General features: G+C 49.9%; 2 protein-coding genes across 2 annotated transcripts; one reads left to right on the forward strand and one right to left on the reverse strand.

The window, feature by feature from the left end:
- The first annotated feature begins 490 nt into the window (after nucleotides 1-490).
- On the forward strand, nucleotides 491-5,839 carry Cbln3 (cerebellin 3 precursor). Its single transcript, XM_034497230.2, has 3 exons — nucleotides 491-889; nucleotides 1,196-1,315; nucleotides 1,600-5,839. Exons 1-3 carry the CDS (start codon nucleotides 614-616, stop codon nucleotides 1,795-1,797), a joined length of 594 nt encoding a protein of 197 aa, XP_034353121.1. The 5' UTR covers nucleotides 491-613; the 3' UTR covers nucleotides 1,798-5,839.
- A 3,450-nt stretch (nucleotides 5,840-9,289) lies between these two features.
- Nucleotides 9,290-27,931, reverse strand: Nynrin (NYN domain and retroviral integrase containing). The gene is made up of 8 exons (XM_034498283.2): nucleotides 27,635-27,931; nucleotides 20,210-20,865; nucleotides 18,579-20,093; nucleotides 17,585-17,715; nucleotides 17,349-17,445; nucleotides 15,755-15,856; nucleotides 15,360-15,461; nucleotides 9,290-13,858 (listed from the first exon to the last, which is right to left on the reverse strand). Exons 1-8 carry the CDS (start codon nucleotides 27,830-27,832, stop codon nucleotides 11,020-11,022), a joined length of 5,640 nt encoding a protein of 1,879 aa, XP_034354174.1. The 5' UTR covers nucleotides 27,833-27,931; the 3' UTR covers nucleotides 9,290-11,019.
- Nucleotides 27,932-27,970: the final 39 nt, after the last annotated feature.

Below are 27,970 nucleotides of genomic sequence, written 5' to 3' on the forward strand. Positions count from 1 at the left end.
GTTCTGCACAGTTGAAGGTTCGAAGAGGGGAAGTGACTGGTCCAGAGTCACAAGAGAATCCTGGCCTCGGCACAAGCCCTTTCACTAAGTAGATAGATTGGGGGCTCTGGGTGGGGGGGTGGGGGGATGAGGACACACCTTGCAACAATAAGACTCCCTGGAGAAAGAAAGATTGTGGAGAATTCTGAAAAGAAGATGAGGAAGAAATTGGAAGAAACTTGGTTTCACACTTGAGTGTCTGTGGTGTGTGTGTGTGTGTGTGTGTGTGTGTGTGTGTGTGTGTGTATACATGCACCCTTGTGTGGCTAGAGCCCTCGTGTCCTCTCTCCGTTCCTCTTCTCCCTCCCAGGGCCCAACTGCTGTCACTCCATGCTCTGCCAAGGAGGAGGGACCTGCAGGGACAGCAGTAGTAAGGCCAGGCAGAGCTGTGGGACACAAAAATAAACGGGGGGGGGGGGGGGGAGGAAGGAGAGGGGGGAGTGCCCGGGCTAGGTGCCAGGCTCACAGAGGACAGAAGATCAGGGCAAGAGTACTGAAGCCTTGAAGCAGAAGAGGGAGAGCAAAGGGGACAGAAGACAGGGAAATCTGTGGGTGACAGAGGCACCTACCAAGGATGGGGACAAAACGGCACAGCCCCAAGCTGTCCTTGGCCCTGATGCTTCTGACCCTGGAGGCTGGGTGGGCTCAAGAAGGGTCGGAGCCTGTCCTGCTGGAGGGGGAGTGCCTGGTGGTCTGTGAGCCAGGCCGGCCTGTTGCAGGAGGACCTGGGGGAGCAGCCCTGGGAGAGGCACCCCCAGGACGAGTGGCGTTTGCTGCAGTCCGAAGCCACCACCATGAACCATCAGGAGAAACCGGCAATGGTACCAGTGGTGCGATCTACTTCGACCAGGTAATCCCCTCTGCCCCTGTTCAGAAGCCATGCAAGGGGACCTGGACTCTACTGTCCAAGCCACTTGGCATCCCTCAGACTGCAAGAAAACCATTCCATGCATCTCTTGCTCCACCTTCTTCTAAGATGGCCACCAACTGTTTGCCTTCTTTGATTCACACACACAGCCATCTTAGCCCTTTCTCATAGCTTTTGAGTCTACAGATTCCTGTCACATCTGTTTGCTGCCCCTTCTCTCCTCACTCATTGCACAAGTGCCAACCCCAGTGATGTCGTCCCTGAGCCCCGGGCATCTGCTTCCCCCAGGTGCTGGTGAATGAGGGTGGTGGCTTCGATCGTACCTCGGGCTGCTTCGTGGCCCCTGTCCGTGGAGTCTACAGCTTCCGATTCCATGTGGTAAAGGTGTACAACCGCCAAACTGTCCAGGTGACCTGAGTGCCAGCCCACCTCCGGGGGGGAGGGGAAGGTCATAGTGGACCATGGCCCATCCCTGGGTGGCCCTTTTATTGACCAGGGAACCAGGAGCAAGGGAGGAACGGTCCTGGCTAGCAGGGTATGGCAGATGTACAGAGCCCAACACTGGCCACCCCTCAGTGTCCACTGGAGAGCCCACTGAGCCTCAGGTTCCCAAAGGGAAGCTCTTGGGAAGATGGAGGGCCCTGAGCTAAGGACTATTGCATAGATGCTAACAGGACTCCCCTCCCCCCCAGGTGAGTCTAATGCTGAACACATGGCCGGTCATCTCAGCCTTTGCAAATGACCCTGATGTGACCCGAGAGGCAGCCACAAGCTCTGTGCTGCTTCCCCTGGACCCCGGGGACCGTGTGTCCCTGCGCCTTCGTCGAGGGAATCTTCTGGGTGGCTGGAAGTATTCGAGCTTCTCTGGCTTCCTCATCTTCCCACTCTGAGGACCCATGCCTTTAAACGACAGATATCTAGCACCTGACCCTTCCGCCCTCCCCTGCCCCAGCCCCAGAAACAAGTCTCTTTGGAGCAAGAGAAAGGGCCCCTCCAGGTTGCCTACGGCCCACCTCCTTGCATGAGATCATATCTAAACACCTAAGGCTAGGAGCAGAGCTATGGGATCTCTAAATGAACAGTCCTCACCATCCTGCCCGCAGCCCAGGATTAAGGCAGGATTTGCCAAGGGGGAAGCTTGCACTTCTTCACAGACTCCACTCCTGTTCTCCACCCCAGCTTCCTGCTCAGTGCTATTTGGTGACAGGTGGTGCAGGTAAGCCTGACAGGCTCCCACAGGGGCCCAGATGGACCAGCCTCATAGTACCTGCAGGCTCCATCCTGCGAGGAATGCCAACAAGAGCTCTCAGCCAGCACCCTGTGAACAGGGCTGACAGCTCAACCACAAAAAGCAGTGTGGGGAGGGCCACAGAGCATCCATAGCTGGAGAGACAGGATGGGACCATGTGCCTACCCTGAACATGTAAATGTTCTGCAGGTAAACTGGGACAGTCAGAAGTTAGGAATCCTGCCATCCATCTGTGCCAGGTCCCAATGGACTCTGGCCCTCATCTCCTGACCAGAGGCACAGGTGTGTGTGTGTGTGTGTGTGTGTGTGTGTTTGCTCTAGTTAACAGGAGAAACTAGAGCAGGTATACAGACCTGGAGGCAGGGTCAAAGGTCATGCTTGAGTCATTAGTAACCACGTGTCCTCTTCCTCCACCTCCTAGGACTGCCCCACCTTTGAAACCTAAGTTTCAGTCACTCCCCACTCTTGACCAACACCTAGTTCCTCCAGCTGTCTCCCAGCTAATTTCCCTGTACCTGTAGCCTGTGCTTCCCCCTCTCCCACCCCACCCCTCATCACTCTTTCTCTAGATCTGCATGGTCTTGCTCTCCTTCTTTGGTCTCCTGTTACCTGCAAGTTCATGACTCCTCCCTCCAACTACTCTTTCACCAACATCAGAAACTCTCCTTTACCAGGTCATCCCAGCGGTCCAGCGTGAATGGACCTATCTAGAGCAACTGGGGAGCTGCGGTTGTTAAGACAGTGTACTTGTGGTGTTAGTGAGGGTGCAGTTTGGAACAGGGACTATGGATTGAAGCACATATGGCGTGTTGAAGAGAAAATAAATTCAAAGCTGAGCATCATAACAGTCAAAGTTTTTTAAAAGCTATAACATATAGTACTCATGCTAAATAAATACCAAAACCAAGTTTTAAAATAAAAATCTAGGTGTTCATTCAGGTGACAGAGGCAGGTGGCTCTCTGTGAGTTTCAGGCAAGCTATAGTAAAACCGTGTCCAAAAGAGAAAGAGAGACACAGACACAGACACAGACACAGACACAGAGAGACAGGGAGAGAGAGAGAGAGAAAGGAAGAGAAAACAGAGAGAAATAAGGATGTAGCTGTAGCTCAGAGACAGAAGCACATGAAGCACCAGGTTTGAACCCAGGCACTGGGTTAGTGGGTAGGGAGTAGACAAGAGGGTAGGGGAACACGTTCCTTCAGCATTTGTCCTTGCTTTGTGACCACGAAGAATAGTTTAAACAAGACAACATTTGACAAAAAATGAAACAAAACAGAGCAACCCAGCCTAGTGTGATGGTACACACCAGTAAACTTGCCACTTGAGAGGCAGAAGCAGGAAAATCTGGAGTTGAAGTTTCTCACATCGAAGAATCTGCCCCTGGGGAGTTCAGGATACATAGCTGCTTATAACCACAAAAGCCCAGTCTTCCCTTTTGGGACACCTCTTGGCATGCCACCACATGTCCCAAGATGGCTCCCTGTGTGTCAGCCATTACATCCCAGCAGTGCTGGAAAAAGGTAGAGAAGAAAGGACACAGCTCCCTTGGAAGGTTTTCTGACAGCTGCCTACACACATTTCTGATTACATCCCGACATCAAGTTGCCAGAATGGAGCCACACTGGGCGTGTGTGTGTGTGTGTGTGTGTGTGTGTGTGTGTGTGTGTGTTAGAGAGAGAGAGAGAGAGAGAGAGAGAGAGGTGGAGGGAGAGAGGGAGAGGGTCAGAGGACAACTTTGGGTGTTGGTCCCCACCTCCTGCTATGTTTGAGACAGGGACTCTAATTTTTCACTTCGTACACCATGCTATCTGGTCTGGAAGCTTCTGAAATTCTGCCTTCTCCTTAGAGCACAGGATTAAAGAAGCATCACTATGGCCGGCCTGAATATGAACTCAGGCTGTCAGGCATGCACATCATGGACATGCCTCCAAAGCCCACAGACTTTATTCCAGACAATCATGTCCAGCTAAAAGTCAGGAATCTTAGAGTAAGGAAGAAGGGTAATTGGACATTGGAAGTTTTTCAGAATACAATAGACTAGATCAGCCTGCGACACCAGGAGGTATAGATGCTGTTTACTTACTGCAGTTTCTGTATGTCAACACTCTGCAAAAGCATGACTGTCCTCTGCTAAGGTTTCTCAACATTGAAAACTAAGGTGGAAGGCGGTAGGTACCCTTCCTTCCCAGAAGGGAAGAGGGAAGAAGCCACTTCCAAATTCATTTAGCATTCAGCCCCTTAGAACTGTAGTGCTGATATCCCAGGCTCCTCTGTTTTCCAGCTAAAAGCTTTAGACACAGCCCTACCCTCTGACTATCTCCAGCCTATACCTGCCATATCTTTCTGATATCCATGGGAGAAGTTCTTGAAGTTTGAGGCTTTGGTGCTTAGACTGGACCCACTCAGAATATACAGAAGAATCTTTCTATTTTAAAGTCCCCACCAGCAGTGTATTTGCAAAGTCCCCATGCCATGTAACAGCATATTAAGATATCCTGGTGATTAGGGTATAGACTCTGAGATACCGGCATAACACAGACTTAAAAATCTCGAGATGACATTTCCAGAAAAACACTCAGCACAATTCACCCATCAAATGGGAGATACTAGTCTGATATCCAAGACAAAAAAGATCAATGTAAGTTTTTGGTTTTGTTTTATTTTCTAGTTTATTTTTATTTTATTTGTATGGATATTTTGCCTGTGCACCACATACACACAGTTCCCTCAGAGGCCAGAGGAGGGCATCAGATCCCTTGCGATTGAGTTACAGGTGGCAGTGAGCCACCATGTTGATGCTGGAAGTATAAGCAATAGAAAAGCAGCCAGAGCTCTTAACCACCATCCATCTCTCCAGCTTGCTCCCTGACTCACACAGACTCTGGTTTTAATCATTTTAGAAGGTAAATCAGTTCTTGCCCAAACAAGAATTCGTTGGTTGATAGTCCAGGACTTCCTTTGCCATAAAGAAAATGGCCCTCCTTTCTTTTGACCCAGAATCAGATGGCGTATCGTTACGCCACATAGCCGTGTGGCCCTCGTTTTTACATTTGAGGACCAAATCCAAAACTTGGTCTGAGTGAGATAGTATCCATTTCATAACTACAAACTCATATTTATGATAGTGGGAGTGAAGGTTTAAAACTGGACAATCCAGCTGAGTGGTGATGTCACACCTTGATCCCAGCGCTCGGGAGGCAGAGGCAGGCAGTTCTCTGTGAATTCAAGGCCAGCCTGGTCTATAGAGTGAGTTCCAGGACAGCTAGGGCTACACAGAGAAAACCTGTCTTGACAAAAAATGAAACAAAACAGAGCAACCCAGCCTAGTGTGATGGTACACACCAGTAAACTTGCCACTTGAGAGGCAGAAGCAGGAAAATCTGGAGTTGAAGGCTGCTAGCCTGGGCTACATAAACTCTGTCACACATGCACACACAAAACTTGTATAATACTGTAGTGATGTGTTTGCTTTATCAAAATGCTCAAAGCTTTTAACGGCTCTGACCTATTAGACTTGCAATTCCATTAAAATATTCAGGAGAATTTAATTGAATTTGTAATCAGTGTTTAAGTGATTTGACTTGTAAAATTTGTTGTAAAGATTGTTGATTGTTGGCTATGTGTTTTTGTGTTCGGTTTTGCTTAAGTATGTTTCTATTAAATCCTGAGGAAAGCCCTGAAGGCAGTGGGTAGTCCTTTCTAGGAACCAAAGCTCCTTAGACTTGGAGAACCTAAAAAATAGAATCCACTGTCAAGTTTCACTCTGCTCCCTTCCTGGCACCTAATTTGCACATAGGAAAAGGGCCACCGAGTGCAAACTGGGACTGGAGCCCCGACCCCCATCGCTCCCACACCGGCCTTCTTCCTCCCCCCCCCTTCCCCCCTCCCCCCCTTCTGCCTCTTCCACTGCTTTCTGGAGGCTGAACTTCCCCTCTGGTCCCAGTGTCTGTCTTCCTCCACCAACTTTGTTTCCTCTGGGCACACACCTTGCCTATGGCTCTTCTCCACTCCTTCCCTTCAGCAATTAGGTTTAAGAGTTTGCATCTCTTACATCTAAAAGAGAAAAGGTAGCAATCTTCAACTCTCAAAACCACCAAACCCCTTAGCATCAACTCACCTCCTCTTTAGGCCTAGATGTCAGGATATAAACATCTGTGACCAGTTGCTGGCCAGGGAAGTCACTGGTGAAGTCTGGCTCTGTTACTCCACCCACACTGTTCTGGCCAGTCACCTACTCCCCCAGTGGTCACGGTTGTTGTCATACATGGAGAGTTTTCCTGCAGCCCAGGCTGTCCCTACCTTCAGATCCTGTTGCCCATGACCTAACAGTGTGCTGCTGGAGCACTCTCGGGGCTTTCTGAATATCTTTCTGCCCATGTCCCAACCCCTTTGTGAGACTTGTCTGCCACTTTTTGTTTGTTCATTTCCTTGTTGTTTTGAGGCAGGGTCTTACCAGCCTGGTCTCCAGCCCCACAATCCTCCGGTTTCAGCCTGCTGAGCTGCTCGGGTTGCAGGCATGTACCACCAGGCCTAACTCTCCCTTAAATGAACTTCTTTGGTCTTAACACACTCTCAATAGCACCAGTGTCCATCCACACGATGAACACCGCCCCATGTTTACACCTTCTCAGCAGTAACCCTTCTGAACAGACCCCCGCATTCCACCTCTGCTCAACCCGCTGAGAATCACAGGCTCCACTCACAACTTTGTTCACTTTGTAATTTGAGCTTTCCTGTTGCCCAAACCAGAAACCAGCATTTCTCCCCGGGACTCCCCCTCACCACCACAGCAGCTGGTTCTGCTTATTGCTTTCCAACTACCAGGCTAGGAACTAGCAATCCTTTAGCTAGATTTCTAGAAAAGCTCCTTAACCTGCCTCTGGCCTCCAGTTCTCCTCAACCCTCAGTGCGTTCTCTCCACTCCAGGATTGCCTTAGTGTTCCAGCTAAGAGACCATCAAGCTTTGAAAGCCTCCAGTGGGTGTTGGAACAGCATGTAAAACACTCATGTTGTGTGAGATGTCCCACAATCCAGCTGTTGGAATGGCATGAATAACTTTTACGTTGTGTGAGATGTCTCACAATCCAGCTGTTACAGTCTCCCTAGCTTCATTGCTCATCACCGGTAAGAACATGAATACATAAGAAATCACATCATTAAGCTAACACTCCTTAGAAAATATAATATTGAAGTCAAAACTTCCTAGGATCAAGAGGATTGTTCTTGGACTCAACAGAAAAAAAAAAAAAATCAGGATATGTTTCAATTTGTGAAGCATCTTAATCTGGACCAAACTGAAAAGGAAAAGATTATTTTATATTTTTAAATTTTTTTCATATGTATGATTGTTTTGCCTACATGTATGTATGTGCACTACGTGCATGTCTTGAGCTGGTGGAAGTCAGAAGAGGGAGTTAGACAGCTGGGAGCTGCTATGTGGGTACTGGGAAACAAACTGGGTTACCTCTGCAAGAGCTACAACTGATCTTAGCCGCTTACCCATCTCTTCAGTTCGCAAATGGAGAAATCTTAACTAACACTACGTGATGCACTAATAAAATACAGAGACACCACAGACTGAGGCATGGGGACGGAACTCAACAGCAATGTTAAAATGCTGGCAGAGGAGAAAGCATGAGTGACGCACGGTTCCTGAGTGGCATCAGATATGTCATACAGACCCAGCCTCTCTTTTAGCCACCTACATCTTCAGTAAGGTGCCTCACCTCTCTGTGCCTCATTTTCTTCATCTGTAAAATGGAGCTATTAAGTGTGTTAGGTCTAGAAAGCACATAGCCTAGTGCCTGGTGAATACTCAATATATATGAGTTGTTAGTGTGTGAATTAGTAAACAATTAGAGGCTTCGAGGTCCCAGGGGTCTTGGGCAATCTCCAAAAGCAGATGGGATGCTTTGAGTCCTAGGCCCTTTACCTGTTTCAATGTTTCCTCCGGGTGTGTTCAGTTTTAGAGTGAGCACAAAGGTTTAGCCCAGTACAGTGGTATCAAACTCACAGATACTTATGTGCGTTTTGACCCTAGGATGCCTAGGATGGGAGGGCTGTATGGTTTGACCCTAGGTGAAGGGGCTGTCTGTGTGGTAACTGTTCTCACTCCTCACTCAGAAATGAGAAAGCTCGGCTACCGATGCCCTGAATGGGAACGCCATGGGTGGAAACAAAGGCGCTGGTGTCTGTTAACACTGTCCACAAGCTGGGCTGTGGGCAAACTATCTACTCTCCAAAAAAACAAAGGGACTCTCAGCCAGGCATGGTGGTCTGTGCCTGTAATCTCAAAACCTGGGATGTGGAATCAAGGATCGGAAATTCTAAGTCAGCCTCGGCTACATAGTAAGTTGGAGGGTAGCCTGGGTTCCATGAAACCCTGTCTCAAAAACAGAGGGACATGCAAATCTCTACTAGAACCTTGCAAAGTAACAGTAAGCAATATATATATATATATATATATATATATATATATATATATATATATATATATTTAGAAACCAGTGAGCATAGGAGCTGATCATTGCTTTAAGCTGTCTGGACAGGAAAAGAACGGGATTTTGCTGACCACCTGTCCAAACGACCATCCACTTCAGCACCTGTGAGCTCTCACTCTCTGACCTGCACTAACTAGCGACCTTTGCTTTTGCAGGAGGGGCTCTGGGATGACCTTTGTGAATACCACAGGTCGGAAGCCTCGGCCTTTGCTCCATGGGCTCTAACATGCCTCATGTCAAACTATGATATCCTGGGTCTGCTTATCTTTCTCCTTCGCCCTTGGGCTCCAAGAGGAAAGAGATTATGCCCTTCACATTCCGTGTCACCCTCTCCACTCCTAGACAGAGCAGGGCACACAGTAGGGTGTGTTCCGAATAGGAAATGAATGGGGTTACATATGAGGTCACACTTCCCTCCTACGCTCTATAACCGTGCCAGCACCAAGCAGAAGTCTGGGCATGTAGAACAGGCAGCAGAAAGCCAAGGCCCAAATTCAGAATGCTTAGCCAAGAGCAAGGACTCTGAACTTGAGGAAGAACAAGGGTTTCCAGTTCAGGAAGAGCAATAAACCCCCACAGACACCCCCCACTCTCTTTATCCCCCAGTTTGGAACAAAAATTAAACATTGGCTCCATTTTAATTGATTTATTGAAAAATAAAAATCACTTGAAAGAGCGTATGATCGAAATTGTACTTAACAGGAAGAGGGGTTTGAATAAAGCCCTGGGGTGGGAAAATGAGTCCGACTAATAACATATGAAGGGGGGTGGGGAGTGAGTCCAACTAATATATGAAGGGGAGGGGGAGGCAAAAGTGAGGCGGTGTGAAGAAATACAGTACCTGCTAAAAATCCTACAGCTAACCTTTCAGCATCTGGGGAGCACCCAGCATCCATTCCTGGGCAGCTGAAGAACAGCATCCAGGTAGTTTATCTAGAAGGGTTGGGAAACGGCATCAAAGGGAAGAGAGGTACAAAATCCGAAAGGATTCTCATGCTTGAGCATGTTGCTAGAACCCCTGTCGTCGTGAACTTGAAGTCAGGAAGGTTTATCCAAGTCCCAGCTCCAGCCTGACTGTGGGCAAGTCATCTCACTCTTTCCTCTGCTGTGAAAGCTGGACTCAATAGCAACTTCTCCTCAGGACCCAGGGGAGTCTATGACATCCTGTCTGGCAACCTGAACTCAGCTAGACAACTGGATTGGCTCCTCAAGAAATGGGATACTAGGGATCTAAGTCACAGTGGCCTTTCTCTCCAGACTGTCTGCAGAGCTGTGTAGAAATGCAGAGCAGCGAGAATCAGCCCTCATGATTATGAGAGGCCCGCTCCTGCTGAGTGAGCTCTGCACAAAGGCAGAATCAGGGTACTGCAGCTGACCAGGACAAAGCAGTGCCATCTAAGGAGATGGGCATACTGCAGGCAGGAGAGGGTTGTGAGCTTTGGCAAGGGGTGAGAGGAGTCAGAGGAGGGAGAGGAAAAGCCACCCAGTGCCTGGCCACGAATCAAACTACCCACGTCAGATGCCTTCCCCTTGAAGCAGAGCGTGAGCATCACTGAACCTAATAGAAGCAGCTCTTCCAGTACAGATGCCACGCTTGGTATCAAGGTCCTTGATTCCTGTGAGGTGACCACCACCACAGCAGGGGTCAGGAATCATCTCTGTAGACTGGAATCAAATGAGGTAGGCCAATTCATCCCTTCCATCTCCCTAAGGGAACAGGAGGCTTATGGCTGATCACCTCCACCCGGAGCCATCATCCTGGAGGCACGGGAAGGCTACAACCCTTTCTTAACAGTTGTCCCGACGCTGGCAAAGGAGGCTGACTGGAGAATTGCTCCCTTCTTGCTGGCAGTGTGTGTCTGTGCCACTGAGAACTCAAAAGGCAAAGGCTTGACCAAATGCACGGTGTAAGGGGAGGCACTCATATGGGAGAGAGCCATGATACCCACTGGGAAGTTCAAATACACACTATTAAGTGTAATATGTTGAGTGTAGGACACTGGGGAGAGGTGGATACACCAATATACACCTGAATGTGTAAGAAGGGAAAAGACAGCACTTGGGAAAGACTGTGAACCCAGCCTACTTTGTTAAGGAGACTCTTTTGCTCCCAGGTGTAAAACTGCCAGAGCCCAAATAGGACAAGCTTTGGCACATTCTCCAACACCCCTATCTGGGGATGTTTTATAGGGACATTCATCCCTAGGTCAAGGCAATTCACAAGGCTTTACAAAGGAACTTCTCCACAAAAGGCACAACTGAGGGGCCCCAAAGAGCTGAGAGCACTGCTCTGATCAGAAGGGAGGACTAGCAGCAGAAATGTGGGACCCCTAGAACAGGCAGCTCCCTGACTGCTCTAACTCACTGCTCCAAGTCAAGGGACAGGGGTGTGTCATTCTTGGGAAAGGCCTTCATTAGACTGCTAGGGTAGATGCAGCCCAGCTTGTCCGGGATTGGGAAGCCCCACACCCTATAGAGTGATAGGCTCAACCGGTCCCCAATATAGAAAGGACCCATCCATTTGGCACTGCTGCCATTCCTGGGGAGAGACAACAAGAGGACCTGGTCACCCACGCTCCACTCGTTCTCCTGGCTTTCCCTCTTGAAACGCCTGTTCTCAGCTTTCTCGCTGGCCTTTTCGGCCACTCTCCAGTGGAGATCCAACAGCTCCCGCATCAGCTGTAGCAAGAAAGCATCCATCTTGAGCCCTTCGATGTTGGCCCGGCTCATCTCCCACCACAAGGGCTCCATCAGCTTCATCTCACCCCCAGTCAGCACCTGGAATGGTGTGGCCTCCGTGGTGGAGGCCCTAAAAGCCAGGTGCAGCAAGGGCAGAGAGGATGCCCACTTCTTGCCGTATAGAAAGATGAACTCCTTCAGGGCCCTCTTAAATTCCCAGTAGGCCTCAGAACTCATCAGACAGGGGAACTGGAGGGCCCTACTCAGTGTAGTCACTTGAGCTCCTAGGGCCAGCCCACAGCTCACCAGAACATGCCGGGCAAACTGGGGGCCTTGGGCTGCCTCCAGCCTTATGGGAACACCCCATCTTGCAAACACATGCTGCAGTAGCACCTGGGCCACAGCCATGTGCGTATAGGGCTTCAGAGGAAATGCCTCCACCCACCGGGTATTGGCATCTGCCACAATGAGCACATGCTTATGACCCTCCTCACTTACAGTAACTGGACCCACCACCTCAATCTGCAGACTGGACCAGGGAGCAGTCGACCTGAGAGGCCATGGGGACTCAATAACTTTCAACTCCCCACCTATGAGATTCCGGGGGATGCAGAACAAACAGCTCCTGCAGTAATCTTTCACGTGCTCCAGCATCCCAGGCCACCATCCCAGCAGCCTCACCGTCTTATAAGTGTCCTCCAGGCCCTGGTGCTCCCCCACGGGGCTGTCATGCACAGAGAAAATCAGATCCCTCCGAAGTTGCCTTGGGACTACCCAGACCCTGGGATGCTTTTCCGCCTTGAACATGAGCAGACCACTGTCTTGGTCCAGGCTGAGTGAGTTAAAGGCAGAACTGAAAGGGGAGGGCCCAGACAATTTCTGCCCTGCCTGCAGCTTGGCAATGATATCGGCCAGGGTGCTGTCACTCAGCTGCAAGGCCAGCAAGTTGGGCTTCCTGCCTTTAGTATGGGGAGTCACCACTGGCACTGGCACATCCTTTGGCAAATCCCACCACTGCCCACCCCCTTGGGCACCCTGCTTGGCCAGAGTGTCCACTGTCACAGCAAACAGAGAGCCCCGATAAGAGGTTCGGTAGATAAAGGGAAGGGATGAGAAGCCAGATGTGAGAGATATGATGTAGGAGAGAAGGCTTGGATGAGGTAGTGAAGCCCCGTCAGATGACAGGAAGCCCCGTACTTTCCAAAGTGGCAGGAGCTCCCAGAGGACACTGAAGATCCAGTTGCAGTGGGTGAGGAAAACCACTGGGCGCTGGGACTGGCTAAAGCGCTCTAGGCCACAGGCTACGGCTGCCAGGTGGGCATATGTGGATGTATATGGGGAACAGGAAAAGGCAAGGGAGACCGGAGGGCTTGTGGGGGACAAGATGTAGAGACCGAACCCAGCACACAACTCGTCGTCACGGTAGAAGCAATAGCCAGACACATGGACACAGATAAAAGTAGACAGGTCAGAAGAAGGAGGCAGAAGCTGGAAAACTCGGGGTACTGAGGAAGCGGGTGTCAGCAGCTGGTTTTCCCCCAGCAGGCCCTGGAGAAGGGACAATTCCAATTCCCTCTTGCCTTTGTCCTGGAGCAAGAGAGACCACCGAATCAACCATGCTTTGGAAGCTCTACGGCTATCCCATGCCTCATTATCCACGGTGGTCCGGGAGGCATAGGAAAGGCGTAGAACCACTGGATTGTCTCCAACACATCGGGAGAAATGCTTGAGGCCCCACGCCACAGCATAGGGGCTGTCCCCCCCTGACTGAGGACCCTCGCTGTCCTCATCGGGGAGGAGGGGTTTCGAGGTATAGGCGATGGGGTGCTTCCTTCCTGAGTGCTCCTGGTGCAGGCTGGCCGTCAGTGACACTTGGCTGACGGTCACTTCCAGGTAGAAGGGCAGGTTGGGATTGGGGGTTGACAGGCAGAGGGCGCACACTAGAGCTCGTTTCAGGGCCAGGAAGGACTTCTCATGCTCCTGGTTCCACTGCCAGTCGGGCTTCTGCTTGAGGAGGCTGTGCAGGGGGCCCACAAGGACTTCATAGTCAGGGATAACATCCCGGTGGGAATCCATAAAGCCCACGAAGAAGGAGAGTGCGGTGAAGTTGCTGGGGATAGTGAGCTGGGCAAGCTGGGCGAGAACCTGCTGGCAGGGAGCCTTCCCATCCCAGGGGACATCCAGGTATGGAGATGACACCACAGGCAGAAGGTCGATGTCTAAAGCCCCCTCAGAGGGGTCATGCAGGCTGAGACACTGGAGGATTTCCTCGGAAAAGGAAGGGCATTCCACCCCAAACACCGACACGGGGTTGGAGTCCTGCTCGTTTTCTTCATCGGGTTTTGGAATTCCTGGCTCCTGCATCAGTTCCTCTTCCAGGCTTTCCCCCGCTTTCTCCCCTTCTTCTACATTCTGTGGCTCCTCCAAGGGTTCAGCATCGTCACCCAGCTCAGAGATGCTGGCTGAGCTGGGAGGAAGGGTCTTCCACACCTTCAAGAAATTGCCAATGTCCATGTCCAACCTATTGCCAAAACAAGTAGAAAAATGAGAAGGGTGGCCCCAAGCCCACAGATTATCCGAGAGGAAAGCCACACATGTGATCACCCCACAGAGCCTACTTCACACTCATGGTAGGGGTCAGTCAGGAGCCAGCCCGTAAATACTTGCTCTCTAGCTTACGAATGCTAGAACTTCATTCAATAAGGGTTCTTCTGGGCTTTGAGAATGTATCAACCCAAAACCTTACTGACTGTGATGGTCAGTTTTAATTGTCAGCTTGACAATCGGCTGAGAAGGTGGTCTCGGTGAAGGACTGTCTGGATCTAGTACCCGTAGACAGATCTGTGAGGGATTATCTTGATTACACTGAGGTGAGAAGACCCTCCCACTATGGATGGTTTCATTCCCTAGGCAGGAGATCCAAGATTGCAAAACGGAGACAGTGAGCTGCGCACCAACAAACACACATCTACTGCTCTCTTCTGACTGCAGATATAACGTGACCAGTTCTTCCCAAGCTCCTGCCACTGTGACTCCCTCCCCCACCCCGAAAAAAAAAAAAAAAAAAAAAAAAAGCAAAAACCAAAACAAAAAAAACCCTGTTGAGCTGAAATAACCCTTTCTCCATAGTTATTTTTATTGGGGTATTTTATCACAGCAAGGAACAAAACTAAATAAACTAAGACCATGAATCATTTAAGTTAGTTTTAAGCCAATGGCTTGGTAAAAAAATAACTGACACTATTACCTCAGGATGAACATTCCAGGGGAAGGTCAGCATTGGAGGGGAAGCCTAACACACAACAGAAAAGCCTCAGCTTCATTTCCGCTGATGGAATGAGGTGAGAGATGGCTGGGGTGGGCAGGAAGCAGTGTCCTGTCCACAGGCCCCAGAGCACGGGGGATGGGCAGTCTATGTGGCTCAAACCATAGAGAAGTCAAAGCTCAGAGTTGCCACAAACTAGTTCTGCCAAAATGACCTTGGAAAACTGACTTGAGTCTCATCTATGAAATGAGGAATATGGTCATTTACACCTAACTGAAATTGTGAGCATCGAAGGAGAGGAAAGTGACAGTGCAAATGTAGACATGGCTCTCTTGAACATGAGGAAAGCAAAACAAGCCTGTTTCCTGCCCCACATCACCAGTCTAAAGCCGAAATAGTCAAATAGCCCCGGCCCAAGACTATGTTCTTTCTGCCTGCTAGACGCACGTGTAATGGAGTGTCTCACAGCTGCTGAAGTGAACTACAGACATTTGCAATACGGCACAGCTCCAAGACAGCAAGAAAAGGCGGAGCACAGACACCATTTGTGGAAATACGCATGAAAAGGCACGTGGGAAACAGTAGAAGCCTAATGTAAAGAGTGGATAAAAGCACCAAAATGTGGCAGACGACTAAAGATGTTAACAGGTCAAACCGCCCTCAATAGTTCAATATTGAGAACTAGATAAATGTTAACTAACACTAAGTTTCTGGTCAGTCCCAGGAATGCCTTCGAGGTAAAGGCCTGACAAATTACCTGTTTGGCTTCTTCAGAAATTCCTCCAAGGTGGGGCCATCACGGCCTAGGGGGTCGTCTGGTACCATAAAGAGACTCCCGGCAAAGGTGAAGGGCAGCAGGCTAGACCCACAGGAGAAAGAGGCAAAGTCACAGGTGAGCCCAAGAATCAGCCATGCCCTGTTGCCTCCGCAGGTCTGTCTGTCAGTCTCTCTCTCTCTCTCTCTCTCTCTCTCTCTCTCTCTCTCTCTGTCACACACACACACACACACACACACACACACACACACACACACACCCCGGCAGGCACTGGCAAGCCCTACCCTAAGGCTCCCTTTCCTGCCCCACCATCTTCTCTGCCACAGGCTGTCTGACATCACTGGGAAACAGAGGCTCAAGTCCTTAGAGTGTCTCACCGATCTTTGACCATCAGTTTCTTGGAATTATTCATTAGGATGTGGATCTGCTCATTGGTGACAATGATTCCATCTGTCTCCTCTGCCAGCTTTACCATGAACCTGCAAGAGAAAAGGAAGTCACCAACTGACTAGCAGCTATCCCCTCTCTTTTTCTGGACCCTCTGGGAAATGAACTAGAACTCCCTGGAGGGTCAGACAAAAACTCTGCTCCCTGTGATCAAGCCAAGGCTTTAGAGCACATCCTCTCTCCCATGTGTGCACCTGGGATCCCAGCATCCCTCAGAAGGTGGACTTGGTTGCATAGACCCCCAAATGTATATACAACCACACACCCCTCTCACACACGTAGCAGACTCATGCAACACAGAACCCGTCCTCTGGTCATGTTCACACATGAGTATTTTCTGCCCCCATTTTTTCACCTGTAAAATGTAGATAAAATACCTGCCCCGTGTTGCTGTAATAATTAAACTGAGTCTGATTCAGTGCCTAGTGCAGAGCACATAATAGTCTTCATCAAGGCACAATACTCACACCCATGTAAAGATGGACATCCACATACATAACAACACATAAAATCACATGGCTTAAGAAACAAACCCATTCTCCCAGAGGATCACTGTCCTTCTAAGGAGGGCCATAACCAGGAAAAAGCATTCCCCGGGATTTCACATGCTGTTCTCCAAGTGCCCAGCAGAGGGCGCTTCAACAGAAACGTCATCCTCCTTTCAACCCTTGCCTGGATTTAGAGGAGTTAATGGAACAGGAACTCACTCAGGAGTCAGATTTGGGAGATGGGAAGCTTGCCTGGCCCTGCCCAGCTCTTCACAGGTTTAATGGCTGTATGGATTGTAGGGAACACAGGAAAGAAACAGAACCTCTCCCTACCCAACATGCTAGATGCCAAAGAGAAGTCAAGAGCTGCCAGCTGGGCATCTGGGCTAGGTCTACAGCAGGGCCTTCCTTCCCTGCCCTAATACAGGCCAGATCACAGACTCCCCTAGGCATGCTGGTTCTATAGCCATGCTGGACAATGAAGGCTGAGGGTTGACAAGCAGAGAGGATGTCAACGTTTAGGCTAACCAGGCCCATCTAACTCCGTTTCTATAGCCTCGCCCAAGGATCCGCCTAGGTAAGGTTCCTCCAGCATCAGAGCTTGAGGAACAAAGATTGAAAGCATTTCTTGAGATAGGAACTTTAACCCAAGCTGGCACCGAAAGCCTTGGGTACCTCGAATGCTAATTGGATGGGCCTCATGCTCGTCCAATTGAGCAGCACCTCAAATTAGCAAATTAGCAGCTCAAGCTGCAATCCAATGCAATGGTTTGAATGAGCCGCGTGCTCGTGAACATGCGTAGTAGCATCTAGAGGCCATGGAGAAAGTAAGCCAGTAAACTTGAGGAGGTACAGCGCCAGAGTTCCAAAGATGGTAGTCGTGACCTTGTGGTTGGGAAGAACCAACCTTCAGGCATCTCCTCCTTTGTGTGCCAATCCCTGCTCTCAGACATGGTATTTGTCTCCATTTCCCCCTGAGAAATGAGGTGAGACACCCTCCACCCTGAGCCCCACGGAGAGCCAGGGCCCAGCATACCTGTAATCATACGTGGTGATCTTCTTGCCATTTTCCAGCTGGGAGGGAGTGATGGAAAGCATCTTGAGTCTGTGAAGCTTCGTCAGAAAGTGGCTCTCTGAGGGTGACAGAACAGAGAGATAGCAGAAGGGCGATGTGGGAAAGACCAGGGTGGGGTGGTGGAAGAGTGGGCCAGAAAGGCAAGGAAAAGAAAAGTCAGGTGACCTTGGAAGGGCTGGGCAGTGTAGGCACCTCACCTCTCACCCTCCGGTTCTTCTTCAGCTGCCAGGTGGGTACAAACACGGTGATCTCTCGGTGTCCACGATTCCAGAAGTACTGCACTGCCATGGCGATGCCTCGGCACGAGAAGAAGTGCTGGAGGCCATGTCTGTGGGACAGTGGGAATGAGGGAGCTACTTCCCAGAAGGCCCTGTCCCACCATTCATCCCCTGCCCTGAGAACCAAGCAGGTAATGTCCCAAGAGCACCAAAGATGCTCCAGCATTACCCTCTTCCTACCCGACTCTCTCTCTAAGACAGGGTCTCTCCTTGAAGTCCTAGCTGTCCTGGATGGAGCTTACTATGTAGACAAGGCTGGTCTTGAACTCACAGAGATCCCTCCTGCCTCTGCCTCCTGAATGCTGAATGCTGTGTGCTATCTGACTCAGCCTGCAGCCCTGCCCTCAAACAGCTGCCTAGAACTTAAAGACAGAAGGAAAAAAAAAAAATCCTGACCACCTACTGTGTGCCGAAATAAGAGCACAAATAACTGCTCTACCATGTGACAGACTAAGGACATCTCTGCACTCACACCTCTACAGAAGCAAGCACTGAGCATGCAAAACAATCTTAGGCTGGCTGCGGTCTGGAAAAGCTTCTAGTAGGTTTGGGGCCAGGTCTTGAAGTTTGAGCTACCAAAAAGCCGACTTGAGTCGAGCATGGACCTTTGCAGCAGATAGATCTGAGCCCAAAGGCCACATAAATCCCTGGCTGACTCAGAAACCATAAGCAAAAATTTTCACCTCGCAGATTCTCTCTACATCTACCTAAGAATAAAGACTTTGTCCTCTGTGCCAATTCTGTACACGCGACCTACAGTGAAGTAGCCATTCAGCATGGACCCCTTCCCTCTATCTTTTGCTCGCATAGAAGGTCTGGAAGGAATGCCTGCCCAGCTCCCCAGCACAGCCACCCATCACTACCCACACCACGCCTGCCCAGCTCCCCAGCACAGCCGCCCATCGCTACTCACACCATGGCTACACTGCTGCCGTCAATGACCACTCTCCTCAGCCCTGGATTCCCAGGCTCCTCAGACAAGTTCATCTCGAAGGGTGTATTCAAGGCCTCATTGTACCTCTGGAAGCTGGTCACTATGTTGGTGCCCTGGGAGTAAGGTGACAGCCTCTGGGACCCCTCCCAAGCCCCAAGAAGTCCTTCCTTTAGGAACTGATGCTTACTTCTGGAGGCCATGGTGGTACTGGACTGGAAACCCTGCCTTCCAGGCTTTACCTGGCCTTTCGGCATAGTGGCTTTACTCTTTGAAGCCTGAACCTCACTCAGGAGTTTGGTTTCATCCACAGTCAGCCCTGCTACTGCAGACCCCTGAGCTTCTGGTGTTTTAGAAGCTCTGGAGGGATTAGAAGCTGCAGGTGCTTTGGGAGCCTCAGACCCTGCTTTAGCTATGGTCTCAGTTTGAACTTTGGGGCTCTGGGGGCCTGCAGGTGTTTTCACTGAAGGTGATTTCTGAGCTGTAGGAGTTTGGGGGGCTGTGGGTGTGGCAGGAGCTGCTGGTTGATCCACAGCTGCTTTGGGGACTGTGGACACCACAGGAGCTGCTGGTTCTGTAGGAGCCGAAGGCACTTTGGGATCTGTAGACTCTGTGTACACGGCAGGTTTCTTTAAGGCTGTAGACACTTTGGCAGTTGCAGGCAGACCCTCCTTGGTGGGTGGGTATTCAACCTTGGACACTGTTGCAGCTGTGGACACTTCAAGAGTTTCAGACATTGCTGGAGCTTCAGGTACTGAGCGACCTGACATCCCGGCTTGAGCTGTGGGTCCCGCTTGCTCTGCAGACAGTGCTAAAGAGGCCGACTTTTCCAGGCCTTTACAATCTGACAATGCACTTCCTTTATCTCCCCGCTCAGATCCAGCTTGGAGTACAGATGTCGAAGATGGCCCTCCTTGCAAAAGTCCTGGGCTAACCTTCTCTTTGACACCACAATCCCCTGACCCCACCGATAAACTAATAATTTTGGTGGTAGTCTCTGGCCTCGGGCTATCCTTTAGGGCTGTCTCCCTCCCTAGCGCCCCATCTGGTCTACAAGCTGGGCTTTCTGCACTGGGCAGAGGAGCCAGCACTTTCTGCTTCCATTCCAGCTTTAAAGGCAAAGGATTCTTCCCTGGCAGCTTCAGCTGAATGGGGCCCGTGGGCCTCTGCCAGAAGGGGAAATTGAAGCAAGCCTGGGATAGGAGCCAGGCCAGGTGAAGAGATTGCAGTTCATTGATCTTCCAGAAGGTGGCAGCAATGGTCCCTGGCCACGAGGGTCCAAAGGCTGGCCCCGGGGCCCAGACTTTCCAGGATGTGTACTCGCTCAGAGCTGACACTGGCGACAGCAATGAGATTCTGTCTTCTGTCTTCTGTACCTGCTTTTGCTGCAAGAGGGTTTGTGTGTGGTTCGCAGAGTCCTGGCTGCTGCTGTCTTGTGCAGAGGCCCCTTCCTCTCCAACACTGTTCGTATCATCACCTTGCTTGTTGGACTGGTCCCTGGAGAAATCCCAAGTTCATTGAAAAGGTGAGAATGGCAATTTGGTACCGAATTACTATTCCATGGGGACCGGGATCAGGGCAGGGGCGGAGAAAACCCATTCTCCAGTACTTACCCGCCTAGCTGGGGTGTTGTCTCCTGTGGAGTGCTCTGAGCTGGGACCAGGGACCCAGTTGCTCCTGAATTTGTTGATTTCTTTGAGTTTTCTGAAGCCCGATTTAAGGTTCCTATCTCTTGGAGGGTTCCAGGACTCTCTCCTACGGTCACCAGGGATGAGCCTTCCTTCTGCTGCCGGGCAAGGCAAACCAGGATCTCTGGGTGGGGGCAAGTACCAGAGATGCCAAAGTGGCCGAGCCATTCAATGATGTCTTCCTTGCCGGCAGCATCTCGGACCAGACTGAGAAGCAGCTCCTGGACTGCTGGAGGAAGCTGCAGCAGGTCTCCTGCATACTTGCCACCACGAATCCACACCAGAGCCCCAAAAGCCCGGGTCACCTCTGTCTCCCAAACCCCTCGGGGGGTGATCATTGGAGCAGGGCCCCAGCGCAGCCGTGCTACCAGCTCCTCCAGCCAGTTCTGTGTCATGGTAAAAGACTCAGTCAGCCCACCCACCATTAAGGAGCCAGGGGGACCAGGCACCAAGTAGGCCAGAGTACTCCAGCAGAGGCAGTCCAGGAACAAGCCTTGTGCCCCAAGGAAGGCGCAGTGCAGGACTGGGGGGTAGCGAACCTCCTTCCATAGCTCTGGGCTGCACAGACCTTTCAGATATTCCTGGGTAGAAAGGAGAGAACAAAGGGGACCAGTCCTCTGTTAGTGGCTAACCCCAGTCTGTCCCCTGTACCTCAAAAGCCAACCTCTCACTAAGCTCAAGCTGACCAATGCTGACACCACCAAGGCCAGATGTTCTCCCACTGTCCCACCCCCTCTTTGCAGGGAACAGTGACAGAATGGATGAGAACTCAGAGGGAAGAAAAGATCCAAGTTTGGAGTCAAGAGACCTCACCCTTAGTTCTAACTTGGCCTTAACAGACAAGGGAGGATTGTAGGAAGTCAGCCATCTTCTCAGGACTTCGATGTCTTCTCATAGAGCGTGGCAAGTAAAGCTAAATATGCTTGGGTCCAGACCCCCAGCCACACGCTATTAAGTACTCTCATGTGCTGAGAACGTGGCAGCCTGGGGCAAGTTATTAATTCCTTCCTCCCATCTGTGTCTCCCCATCCATTCCTGCCTCATGAGTCTACTGGAAGCTTCAAAGAGCTAAGTGAGCTCGGCTTACTAGGACAGTGCCTGGCACAGCCTGTTCCCATTCTACAGACTCATAAGAGCTTGCCCAAGTGCACACAGCTCAACAGTGTCTGCACCAGATCATAGCCTATGTCTACCTGACTGAAACCAGAGCTCTCTGAGGCTCCTCTGGCAGACTACACAGTGATTTCCAGGTAATCCTCTAGGATTCCAGGCTTAATCTCCCGTCAGAAGCTCTCCAGCACAACCTGTACCTGTTACCATGGTAACTGTTGCCTGGTGGTAGAGATAAGTTGCTGGGCCAGTGTCCAGATGAAAATGCAGCAGATTCACATTGTGTCTAACCAGAAAGAGAGCCTCTAGTTCTCTGGCTGACTAGCCCTCATGTTTGCAGGGAGAGCGGCTGGTTTCATCTACCTACCGGCATAACCCAGTGACCTTCAGAAGCTCCTTCCTAAACAGTCTCTGAAGACAGCAGCCCAAGTGAACTGAGGTCACCCTTGAGACCTTTCACATCCACACCCTTCAGAGACCCTCTTGTGCCTTCCCTGACAGTTCCATTCCGTGACAAATGCTCCTCCACCCCATCCCTTTTAAATTTCTAGCAGCCATCTTGAAGCTCACGCTAGCACCTTTGCTCAGGGCACAGGACACTTCCCCCTGATTTAGCTTGGGTTTACCTTCTTCCCGGGTTGTAACTTCTTTCAACAAAATCTGACGGGCATCCTACCCAAACCTCAACTGGTCTCACTACCAAGAGAGAGCAAATGTATGTACAGCTCTCACCTTAACAGATGTTCCCCACCCCATGCACCCCACATCCCAACTATACAAAAACAATACGTAAAGTCAGAGGCAGGTTAAGGAAGAAAATTGGGGACAACTTCTTTTTTTTAAAAAAAGCCTAATGGGGGCTGGAGAGATGGCTCAGGGGTTAAGAGCGCTGACTGTTCTTCCAGAGGTCCTGAGTTCAAATCCCAGCAACCACATGGTGGCTCCCAACCACCTGTAATGAGATCTGATGCCCCCTTCTGGTGTGTCTGAAGACAGTGATAGTGTACTTATATATAATAAATAAATAATTGTTTTTTTAAAAAAAAAGCCTAATGGGATTAGGGAGATTGGTCAGTGGGTAAAATACTTATTGCACAAACATGAGACCTGAGCTTAGAGCTCCAGAACCTGGAGCGGTGGTTCTCAACTGGTGGGTCATAACCTCTTTGGGGGTGAAGTCAAATGACCCTTTTGCAGGGGTCACCTAAAACCAACAGAAAACACAGATATTTACATTTCCATTCACAACAATAGCAAAATTACTGTTCTAAAGTAGCAACAAAATAATTGTATGGTTGGGGGTCACCACAACGTGAGAAACTGTCTGAAAGGGTGGCGGCAGTGTTAGGAAGGTTGGGTGAGAGCCACTGCCCTAGAGTGGGGGAAGCATCCCAGAGACTCACTGGCCAGCCAGGCTAGTCAGTCAGCAACTCCCGTGTTCAGTGAAAAATGCTACCTCAAAAAGGTAGGCAGGAGGGGCTGGAGAGATGGCTCAAGAGTTAGGGGTGCTTGCTGCTCTTCCAGAGGACCCAAATTCAATTCCCAGAACCTATATCTGACATCTCTCAACAGCCTATGACTCCAGCTCCAGGAGTTCTGTCACCTTTTAGCCTCTGAGAGTACCACACTTTTTTGGTGCCCAACGTGGGGCAGCCTAGGCCCCAACATTTTTGGTGCCCAAACAGGGACTAGTGCAGGTCCCAACATGGCACACTTATGCTCGCTCATGAGGGCTCTATCTCTCTTTTTCTCATTCTCTCTCTCTCTCTCTCTCTCTCTCTCTCTCTCTTTCTCCTTCTCAGTCTTTCTAACCACACAGAGAGTGCTTAAAATATTGTTCCACTGATAGTTCACCATTTTTATGAATGATATAGCAATTAAGATCATTTCAAAAACAATAAATATGAACTATTATTTATTTAAACCTTATCATGTGCTGGGCACATAGATTATCTAATATATTCCTCCCTTGGTCCTACAAAGCCAACCTTCATTACCTTCCTTTTAGATGAGAGAAAATCACATGTTCAAGCTCACATATAAGCATGGTTACCCAGCACAATGACCCCAAAGTCAACGGTCTTACCCATAATGTTGATATACACTGAAAAGCAAAACCAGACAAGGAAACAGCAGGTATCTAGAGTCCAGAAAATGATTTGAACAATCTATAGATAAATGGCACCTAATAATAAGAAAAACATCAAAAACAAAAGTGATATTATTTGAAAAACATACTGCCCAATATTCCACAGATCCTCTGTCAAAAGAAAAGAAGAGAAGAAAGGGGTGAGAAGAAGGAGAGAAAAGGAAACTACAAATGGATGAGCACCATCAACCCAAGAAAGAATGGATTTAACAGAGAACGAGATAACAGGATGCCAGATCGGTAAACTGAAGCCTGAGGTGACAGAGAGAGGGACAGAACGGAGCATAAACCGAGGGCTGTCCACAAGAGACTATCCGCAGCTACACAGACTGGCTGCTGAGTTCGGAATGTTCTTCTAAAACCTATTTGTAGGGACTTGTCCTCCACTGGATACTCTTGGGAGATGGTGGGACCTCTGGAAAGTGGGATCTAACGAAAGGAAGTGAGGTCATCAGGACATGCTCCTAAGTGGATATTGGGATCCCTGCCCTGCCTTTCTCTCATAGCTTGAGCTCTTCTAAAAGGAAGAGGCCTCCTCTGCAATGTGCTCTCACTGTGACCAGGCACCACTACAGGCTCAAGTGAAAGCTTCTTGTTTATAATTGTTTACTCAGGGAGAAGAATGCAGTGGGAGCGAGGAGAAGGTCTGAGCATCAGCAATGTGTACAGAGAAAGGCAAGCAATCTGGAAAGGAGTTGTAAACCTCATCTAAACCATAAAAGCAAAAGGAAAACAAGGGCCCCAGACTCGTTCTAGGATGATGAGCAGAGGCATGATGGAGCAAAACCTAAATACAGACTTAGAAAACTGAGACCAAACACGTTGGAAAGGAAGAGGGAGTGTCAGCGTGAGGGAGCTAACCCCTCACGTGTAACAACAGGAAAAAGAAAGCAAACATCTGACATCAGTGGAAGCACAAGAGTAGATACATACTCCGTGAGAAACATGGAGACTCGTGAACACCAGGAAGGTGCTGAAGGCAGGGAGGGAAACATTTTGTGAATTTTAAAAAGGCACAATAACTATTAAATGTATATTATGTGATTAAAAAAAAAATAACAAAAACAAAAAGTTGGGTAGTGGTGCTGCACGGCTTTGATCCCAGCACTCAGGAGGCAGACGCAGGCTGATCTCTGTGAGTTCGAAGCCAGCCCTGCTGTCTATAGAGCATGTTCCAGGACAGCCAAGGTTACACAGAAAGACTTGTCTCAAAAACAAAATAAAACTTTAAATTAAAATTTAAAATAATAATAATAAAATGTTTTTTTTAAACTTACATTTAAACAAAAAGAGATTAGGCTCTCAGTCACGACACAGACATGTAGGCTAACATACCATCAGCAGCTCATGGGTTAGGAGGTACAACCCTGATTCAGAGCGCTTGCCAATTGTGCGGTGTAAATATTCTCACAGTGGCTAAAAAGAGCTCTCCAGTAGCTTGCAAAGTTCCTAAAATTTTAACAATGGGTTTGCGTGAGCCACACCCAGCACACACCTGGCCACAATCAATTTCCATGGTTCTACCCACTGAGTACCAGGGACAGACCAACTTCCGTCTTACAACCAGAGAACTGGAACACAGACTCCAGAAGCCACTTCCACTAGCACTGTCTTTGGATTCCCCGTCACCTCTATCTATTTTCTCCAAAATTAAGAGAAGTAACCATGTCACCTGTCCTGTCTGGCGGCATTCAAACCCATCCCCATAGTCCATTATGCAGAACAGTGCAGAAGGGGTGCACAGGTTCAGCGCTGGGCTCATTCCACCACTGCCCAACCCCTCTCTCCACTTGGTGATTTCACCTCAGGGGAGCCAGGTTCCCCAGGATTTGTTTTCCTACCTGGGGTATGATACACAGTAACATATCTGATATTTCCTAAATCCTGCCACTGCACAAGAACTTTAAAGCACAAGTTTAATGGAGATTTTTTTTTTCCAAAAAGCAAGCACAAATAATATAAAAACATACCAGATCCTACTTTAAGTGAGCCTGCATCTTTCTTGACCCCTCTTCCGCTCAGACCAGAACAAATGACCGACCTCATTGTTCCCCCTCCGTCTCTCCCAAAAGTTCTGTACCAGTTGACCTATGAATGGAAGGCAACCAACCACCCGAAGGCAAAACTCCAGATCCCTACAGGTACAACTGGAGCCGCCACACTGCATCCTTCTGAAAAACAAGGCATCCTCACATTAGGAAAGGCTCACAGCAGGTAATCAAAGCCGGTCAGCTTTCAAGACATCAAACTGGGAGAAAGGCCTGGTCCCTTATAAAGCTAGTTACTAACAGCAGTACCTGATTTCTGTCTTCATTCTTTCGGGTGGCCCTCACAATTCTTACATGTTACTACATTGTTTGACAAACAAGGAAAAAACGGTTCAAGATGGCTGAATTATTAAGCCTGGGCCTCTTCAAACTATGCTTCTCTATTTGGGCTATGATGTGGTGGCAGCGTGTCAAACCCAGACCTCCTGAAATCCTTATCCTCCCCACATTCCACTGTCCCTTGCCCTTGCTCCCCTCCCCCACTTCTTCCTTCTGTCTCCACCAGTACAAGAAAGGAAGTTACCCAGAATCCCTGCAAGCGGTTCCCACCTTCAACAATGCCTCTCTCTAAGGCAATGAGGGACGCAAGAGGAAACTGACAGCGCCACTGGATCCACTTAGCAGGGCTTGGAGTGAGAAACTTGGGGGTGAAAATCTACAGCCCAAAGAGGTGGCGATGTTGACAAGCTTGAAGCTGACTTGAAGTTTAAACAAGAAACACAATGCAAGCATCTCAAGCAGTGCTGTTCAGGGGGGCAGGGGAAGTAGGCGGCTCAGTGGCAGAGGGCCTGTGTGGTATGCACAGGCCCTGGGTTCAGGCTCCATCTTAAGGAAGTCGCTGGTCAGCTGGTTAGTTAGATCTCCATGAAGGCTGAGCTGTGGTACTTTACGGTAACAGAAAGATTAAGCCTCTTCTTAGCTTACCCTACCCCAGCCTCTGAAACTAGGAGGCCCCTGCACATCTGTTCTCTGGGCAGACACCTCTCCCCTCCCCCAGCACCTCTGTCAGAACTGGAAAACTGCTGATACAGCAGCTTACTGGGCGTGTTAAGGGAGAAATTTCCCAGCCTCCCCGTCCTTCTGCTGGCTGTGTTCTGGGCCTCCCCTACCTAGGCCCTGACTAACTGAGATATGGGTAAAGCTCAGCCAAAGGGTTAAGACTGGCATGTAGTAGCTGAGAGAAGGGAGCCTGGAGCATTCCTACAGGAGAAGATAAGGGAATCTGAGGGAGTGGGGGCCCTTGGGTATAATTGAAGCAGAAGGAGGAGCCCAATCAGAGGAGCTGGTGGGAGAAGCCAAGCTGAGCGTATAAGGGACAAGCTGTGACCTGGCCTATCCAATATCCAGCTCCATACAGCAGGCCTTTCATTTCAATGTCTGTGGTCCTCCTGCCAGATTCCCTGGCATCCCAAGGCACTGCTTTCCAGAACAGACGCGTCCTACCCTGAGCTTCTCAGACAGGCCACTGGGCACAGCGAGAATATGGGGCAGGGTCCTAGGTTCTAGCTCAGCCTCCACCAACCTACTTCTTCCTGACACTGATAACTGAGGCAGACCCCCACCCTCTCTGAGCCCTAATGCCTCTTCTATAAACTGCCAACACTGCTCTACAAGTGTCTCTAGGGCCCTCCTCCGTCCTAGTACTTAGAGAAACCGCCCAGGATTTAAACAGAAAGAAAGGATGGAGGCCTTTGAGAGTCTTGGTGAGAACAAAGAGGTGTGTTACAGAGGCCACAGAAATGCAGGCCCTTAAACTGATCCCAAGATGGAAAATCAGGGCTCTGGTCAGAAAAGGACTCTGAGCAGAGGTTACCCCAGCACACTTAAAGGACAGATGTGACATGCAAGAGAGGGGTGGGGCAGAAGAGAAAGAAGGAAGCAGAGGGACAGAGCTGGGACTGCAGATCTGAAGGGAGGGAGGCCAAGAGCCTGCAAGTCGAGCAGCAGGACCCAAGCTCAAGACCTCTGGAATTACTAACTGTTCAGGAGTGAGAAAGAGGATCTGGCCAGAAGAGATAGGAAGGAGCAAAACGAGCTGTTTACCTTGGCTTTGCCCGTATTTTCCCGGGGCCCCTCCAGCTGCAGCCAAAAGTAAGGGGTGTCGGGACGGCTCTGGAAGGCGGTCACCTTGACCCTGAAGATGCGCTGGACTTGCAGCCGCTGCCGGTGTACCCGAGGCTTCGATTTTGTCTGCACCATGAACCATTCCTGCGCCGGGGGTCTACCCCCCGACAAGAGCATGGCTGTCCCTCCCGCCCCTGGAAAGCGTGAGAAGTGTCACGGGTCCCAGCACGGAGGCCCCCAGCCACCTAGCCCCGCAGACTAAGCCACGCCTCCCCTCCTTGAGGCGCGCCCCCGGCCCCCGCCCCCCAGCCCCCG

This window comes from Arvicanthis niloticus, chromosome 3 (genome assembly GCF_011762505.2).
Source record: "Arvicanthis niloticus isolate mArvNil1 chromosome 3, mArvNil1.pat.X, whole genome shotgun sequence".
NCBI lineage: Eukaryota > Metazoa > Chordata > Mammalia > Rodentia > Muridae > Arvicanthis > Arvicanthis niloticus.